Source organism: Nematolebias whitei, chromosome 21 (genome assembly GCF_014905685.2).
Source record: "Nematolebias whitei isolate Nwh7 chromosome 21, NemWhi1, whole genome shotgun sequence".
In the NCBI taxonomy this organism is placed as follows: Eukaryota; Metazoa; Chordata; class Actinopteri; order Cyprinodontiformes; family Rivulidae; genus Nematolebias; species Nematolebias whitei.
In genome coordinates, this window is record NC_056518.1 from 30,041,855 (window position 1) to 30,048,710 (window position 6,856).

The 6,856-nt window shown below is 45.2% G+C and overlaps 1 protein-coding gene across 1 annotated transcript in view; it reads left to right on the forward strand.

The window, feature by feature from the left end:
* The window catches only part of kiaa0586 (KIAA0586 ortholog), a 22,377-nt gene that overhangs the window by 13,532 nt on the left and 1,989 nt on the right, over window positions 1-6,856 (forward strand). Inside the window, 14 exon segments of the mRNA XM_037694681.1 lie at window positions 223-295; window positions 390-533; window positions 601-808; window positions 894-1,049; window positions 1,366-1,484; window positions 2,421-2,546; window positions 2,694-2,878; window positions 2,950-3,074; window positions 3,161-3,586; window positions 3,773-3,932; window positions 4,007-4,233; window positions 4,646-4,698; window positions 5,485-5,595; window positions 5,817-5,943. Coding sequence (XP_037550609.1) covers window positions 223-295; window positions 390-533; window positions 601-808; window positions 894-1,049; window positions 1,366-1,484; window positions 2,421-2,546; window positions 2,694-2,878; window positions 2,950-3,074; window positions 3,161-3,586; window positions 3,773-3,932; window positions 4,007-4,233; window positions 4,646-4,698; window positions 5,485-5,595; window positions 5,817-5,943 — 2,240 coding nt within the window.

Sequence of the window (6,856 nt, forward strand, 5' to 3'; positions counted from 1 at the left end):
TCTAACAGCTGATTGCTAGCTAATGCTATGATCTAACAGCTGATTGCAAGCTAATGCTATGATCTAACAGCTGATTGGTGACAGATGTTAAGCACACACAGATACCGTATATCGTTTTTTTGTTGATGACCCCTGCAGTGCTACAAAGTGTCCCAAAGGACCAAGATAACTACAGTTTGTTTTCCAGAGTCAAACAGGAAACTGAGTTTGTGTTCTCTGCAGGGATATGGCTGAGGAAGTTCGGATCAAGAAGACCGTAGACTCCTGGATCGACACCTTAACCAAAGAAATCCAGGTAAATTCTGTATTCTGAATCAGCTGAATGTCCAGACTGGTACAAAAATCAGGGAAGTGTGTTGTTTTATCTGATAAATTTTCTTTTTTCTCAGTCTCAAGTTCCTCCTAGTCCTCCTCCAAAGGCTGCAGCATCACAGGTGAAGGCTGCAGGTAGAGGGAAGCCAGTGAGCATGCTCAGACCAACAGGAAGTAGGGCTGCAGTGAGAAGCAGGGGGCAAGGAGCTGGACGCCAAGTGGTCAGTAATGTTTAAGGTAAGTCAAGTACAGGTGAGCACTTTGTCACTGATGCTGTCTCTGCTGCAGGGGGCGGAGCCTTCAAGGCTCCCAGGTAAACTGATGGACAGCCAGCAGCAGCAGGAGGACAGAGAAACACACCTGACTCATCTGTACGGTAAACTCCCACATGAAGGTCTGAGACGAACCTTGAAGAGGAGTGCCTACCCTCGCTTCAGCTCTCCCGCTTCACCCCTCAGCCGAAAGCCCCGCCCCCGGCTGGTCGAGAGCATTAAAGGTAAAAAAAAAAAAAAATCCCATTTTTAAATCGTGATGTTTCAGATGTTCAGCCCTCCCTGACACTGATTTGTTTTTGCTCTCAGGTGTGACCATGAAGTCCTGTAAGACTCAGACCAGTTTGGCCCCTCCCCTCACTCTGGCCCCGCCCCTCACCAGGTCACACCTATCCTCACATGACCTTGCTCATCTTGCTATGACCTCTGCAGACAGTCTCCCTGCTGCCATGGCAATCCCACTGGGTCAGTAAATGAACTACTCTCAGAGCTCAATTATTACTCAGATTGTCTTAATCTGGATTATTTTTTATCAAATAAATTGGTCTAAAATGAACTGACTAAACCTGAAGTCATGACGTACAGCAAGTGAAATAATAAGTTATGAGGAAAATCCTTAAAATAATATTTACTGCTTCCTTTACTGTTTTTAGATAAAATCTAAACGTATTCCTTTCAGAACAATTTATAAATCCTGGTTCTCTGTGAGCCTTTTATCCACAGTCACCTACACCACTTACCTGTCAGTCATACATCTGTTTCATTTCATTTCCTTCTTCAGGTCGTCCCAGGTTGGACTCTTCATCCAGGCGTGAGCGCCCACAGGAAGTGACTTCAGGACTTCCTGTTCCGCTTGCATCAACTGTGGAGAACAAGAACGAGGAAGCGCCTGAGGAACAGGTGAGACGTATTTCTGTCACCTGCTGCTGCTCATGTCGCCAAACACCAGCCGGTGTTCTCTGGTCCTGTGGTCAACATGGTAATGGGTCGGACCAGTAAGACTCTGGTAAATCAGAGGAACGACTGTTATTATTAGTATGTAGCAGTTAATAATATGCTGACCCCTGACCTCTGACCTCTGACCCGTGAGCTGAAGAAGAGTGGGACCAGCCGGAGGGGAGGCACATTTAAGGCAGCTCGTAAACATTCTGTTCGTCAAGCTGGAATTATTACACAGAACCAACCTGTGGTAGTGAGATAAATGGGTCAGAGCATCTCCACACCTTCAGTCTGTGGGATGTTCCTGGTCTGCATGGATCAGAACCTTATGACCTCCTGCTCTTTGTTGAATAGGTCATCTTTTCCCAGCAAACCCCCTGACCCATCTCCTCCTGGACTTCTGCAGGTCAGGATGGACTCCCTGACTCATCTGTAGCTACACAGACCCAAACACAACAAACTGTTGCTCTCTGGGTTCTGACATCGTTCTACCAGAACCTGCTCGAACCTTTTCAGCACCTGGAGCCACCTCAGTTTTTCTACTGGATCAGAACAACACAGTTCAGTACCCATCATCCTGTCACTGATTCTACACTTCTCCTCCCTTTGACCAGTTTCAGCAGGTTCTGGCCTCTGCAGACCGGGATGTTCTGACCAGCCATTACGGTTTGGTTCTGGTTAAAGTTCCCTGCTGCCTGATTGATCCCAACCTAGTCAGGTACAAGAGTTATGAGTCAGTTTTGGTTCTGTAGAGCCTCTTCAGAAACCAGAACCTGGGGAAGACGGGGGAATTTAACTCTTAAAATCAGTTCCAGATGGGTTCTAAACTAAATGATAAACAAGAACAGAGGTCAAAGGTCAAACTGGTGGAGTTTTTTTTTGTGTGTGTGTTGACAGCAGCTGCCTGAAACAGGAACGACTCCTCCATCAATCATCATGGACATCCTGGAGGTAGATTCCCAGAGAGATGAAGAGGAGAGCATCCCTGGCCCAGACTGTCAGTTTGTCCCTGATGTCCTTCAGGTGAGACTATTTTTAGTCTGCAGCTCCCCCTGCAGGACGCAGACAGAACTGAAGGGATCTGGAGCCTGTTCTCATCCGCTGGATTAGAGAAACCCTGGAACGGCAGGGAGATGATTTGTGAGTAGAACCTTCTGCTCTGCTCCACAGCAGGAGGTGAGCGATGCTGGGGAGGAAGCTGTGGTGTTGGATGGAGGTCCATCTCCTGCTCCGGTTCTGTACCAAGGTCCAGTCTTTCCTCCAGAAGCCCTCTCCTCCCACCATGACCATGACCCGATTCCTGTTCTGGGCAGCAGCCAGCAGCAGGAGGTCCTGGAGAACCGTCTGGTGGAATGGTGAGAGCCCGCTCTGAATCGGACAGACCCTGTTGGTCCTGCTTGGTTCTGATAGAGTTCTGTATGTTCAGGGTGGAGCAGCAACTCATGTCCAGGATGATCTCTGAGCTCTACCAGCCTCCTCTGTCTGACCCCGCCCACAATCAGAAAACTGACCAATCAGGACTTGAGGAGCGGAGCCTCACCTCAGACATAGGTGAAAAGACCAGACTGTCACTTCTATCACCTTCTGTCCATCTCCTCCTCCTCTAACACCTCCTCTTTTCTCCTCCCTATGTGCAGTGGAGGCAGCAGGAGGTGCAGGACTGCAGCTCTTTGTGGATGCTAATGTTCCTGTGGATTCAGAACTAATCAGGCACCTGGTAAATGAGGTTCTGACTGAGACTGTGGCCCAGATTTTGGGTCAGAGAAACGTTTCAGATGCTGGACAACAAACAGTACCGGAAACACCAGAACCAGGACTTGGAACCAGTGAGGAGGTACAGAACCCGTCCTCACTGTGTGTTAGCTTCCAGTTCCTCCCTGTGTGTTTTACAGATTGAGTTCTCCTCCAGCAGAAACTGGGTCCAGTGGTCCTCACACCAGTACCAACACCGCAGCCCAGTGAGACCCAGAACAGCAGGGAGACCACACCAGTAACCACTCCACCTCCATCACCACCATCCACCCCGCTGAGCACGCACCCTCCTGAGCCACCCACAGCTCCAGGTCCGTAGCCTCCTGAGCCAATCACAGCTCCAGTAAAATATTAAAACCCCTCCTTTAAATGATCAGTTGTTGTCAAGTGTTTACCTGCTGCTGAATCTCAGATTATAATCTGATTTTAATCTCATTAATACTCGTTCTGATCTAAAGTCAGTCTGATTCTAATCCTTTCTGTCTGTGTTACTTCAGAGCCTGTAGCTACACCAGCCTCCACCCCAGAGCCCCATATCTTAGAGAGAAGCCCGCCCACTGCTCATCAGACTCCGCCCCCTCTCACCTTGGAAGATGCTGAGCTTCCCTTGGAGGAGGAGAGACCAGAGGAGCACCTGGATCCAGAAACACAGCCTCTGTACGTCCACAGACACACATCAGTCACTGTGGGAGAGAGTATTAAAAACAAATCTGCTCCTTCTGGTCCAACAGGATCATGTCAGTAGCCGAGGAGGAGCCTCCTGTCTGCTCTCCCCAGCCTCCTCCTCCTCCTCCCCCTCCCCCTGAGTCCGTTGGACCTGAACCTGGATCCCACTGCAGCTCCTCAGATGACCTGAGCTCCAGCAGCTCCACGGTGACGGCAGAGACCGAAGCAGCTCTGAAGCACATCTCTGAGGGAGAACTGCTGATCAGCGTGAGCCATTTGGCTCCTCCCACAGGTACCATCATCATCTTCATCATCATGATCATTGTCTTCATTAACATGTACTTCTGATCAGAACTTCTTCAGACCTGCCACAGTCTGTTTTTTTCTTCATAATGTTAGGACCAGGCATAAATATAGACGGTGCAGTTTTATTACATTTATTTTATTTTGTAGGGTTAAATACATTTTATATGTGTGGATTATTTTCATTTATATTAATAATAAATATTTTTATGTTTTCTTTTCACCAACCTGAAAAGTTGTAAGCTGTGTTTTTCTGAATCCTGGCTGTTAAGATGGTAAATTAAGAGATTTATTTTGTCATATTTGTTCTTTAAAATGAAGCAGCTGATTCTGGATCCTCCAGACGTTCTGATTCCAGATGTTTGTTGCCGTTTTATTGACTCTGTTTCTGTGTCTCTCAGAGGATGAGGCCGTCTGCAGTTTCTCCAGCTCCCTGCAGGAGCTGCAGGAAATGGTGAGGAAGCACATCGTGTTACACCACTGCTGGTTCGGACCACTTCTTGTCCTGATGATTTCCTTTTCTTCTTACTTCCTGTCGTGATAACTCGTAGTTCTGTTCACTGTCTTTCCTGCTCATTTTCTGCTCTCTTCCTGTCCTGATCATCTCATTTTCTGTTCTGCTCACTTCCTTTCTTCTCACTTCCTTCCTTAATTGTTTCATGTCATAATAATCACTTCATGTTCTAAAAGTTTCCTATCATGATCACTTCCTGTTGTTTTAATTTCCTGTCATTACTTCCTTTCTTCTCACTTCCTGTCCTAATAATTTTCTGTCCTATTCACTTCCTGTTCTGATAGTTTTATATCATACTCACTTCCTGTTCTACTCACATTCTGTTTTTCCTCACTTCCTGTCCTGATCACTGATTCTTTTTTACTTCCTGTCTTGAAAACTTTCTTTCTTCTTTCTCCCTGTCCTAAATGTTTCCTTTCCTAATCATTTTTGTCCTGATCACTTCCTGTTTGTTGTTTGTTTGTGATATTAATTTGACTTTTATTTTATTTCTTCATACATTTTTTTGTTTGTTTATTTCAGATGACTCAGTTTAAACACAGAAATGTTGATAAACTACATATTTAAATGCTTTTACAGAGTAAACACAGAACCTTCCTGTGGGAACCGAGTCTGGTCGCCAACTTTTAGGGATCCCATCTGACAAAGAACAGATATTTTTAGTTCCTTCATGTAAATGTGTTTGAAGTCAACTTAAGAGGCTTCTCTGTCTGTCTCACCCTCCAGGACTTTGATCCGCCCGCTTACGAAGAGGTCAGAGGTCGTGACCTCCTGCTGACCCTGTTGACCAAGATGGATCAAGGTGTCACTCACAGAGGAGAGAGGCTGCAGCCTGAGGCGAGTTTTCCACTCAGGAATGGAAACTTTCCCCTCAGATTCTCTAAAACTTAAAACATTTCTTTATATTACCTGACATTTCATCATTTAAAAGTTTCTAAAATGAAGCATATATTTATTTCTCAGGATTCAGACTTCAGGCCACTGGTGGACAATTTCAATGATGCTGCTTCATGTTTCTGCAGTGACACTTGGTGACCTCTGACCTTATGTGTCTTCAGGGCTCCTGGGGGAGGGAGGAGGAGGTGGAGGATGATGTGAGTGTCGGGGAGGTCAGAGAATACGAGGCCACAGATCCGGTTCGACCAGATCTGACCTGCTCTAACGGACAGTTCAGTAAAGCAGCAGGTACACAGAAAACATCCGCAAACAGTTCTGATTCTGCCTCTCTGACCATCTTGCATTTTGGGTAATGTAGTATTTTCACCAATATGCACGTGAGAGGAAAAATGAAAGAGGTAACTAAATCAAAGTTTCAGGTCTTTCTACTTTCAGAAGTTATTCCAAACAATTAAAAAAGGTCAACAAGTGTCAGTAAATGCATCACAGTGGTCAGTAAACACATCACTGATCAGTAAACACTGCAACACTGATGGGAGACTGCAACGAAGCCAAGATTCAACTTGTCTGCTGGATTCCTTAGATAGAGAAATTTACTAATTGGCTTTTATGTATGTGAATGTTCCTGTAAAGTACCCTGAGATAACTTTGTTGTGATTTGGCGCTATATAAATAAACTGAATTGAATTGAAATGAAATTTAAACACATCACTGTGGTCAGTAAATGCATCATTGTATTAAGTAAACACATCACTGTTGTCAGTAAATGAATCATTGTATTAAGTAAACACATCACTGTTGTCAGTAAACACATCACTGGCCAGTAAACACATCACTGTGGCCAGTAAACACATAACTCTGGTCAGTAAACACCACTGTAGTCAATAAACACATCAGTATAGTCATTAAACGCATCACTGTAGTCAGTAAACGCATTACTGTGGTCAGTAAATACATCACTATGATCAGTAAGCACATTACTAAGGTCAGTAAACACATGACTGTGGTCAGTAAAATAAAAACATCAGTGTTGTCAGTAAAAGCATCACTGTGGTCAGTAAACACATCACTGTGATCAGTAAACGTATCACTGGTCAGTAAACACATCACTGCAGTCAGTAAACACATCACTGCAGTCGGTAAACATATTACTGGTCAGTAAACACATCACTGCAGTCAGTTAACACATCACTGCAGTCAG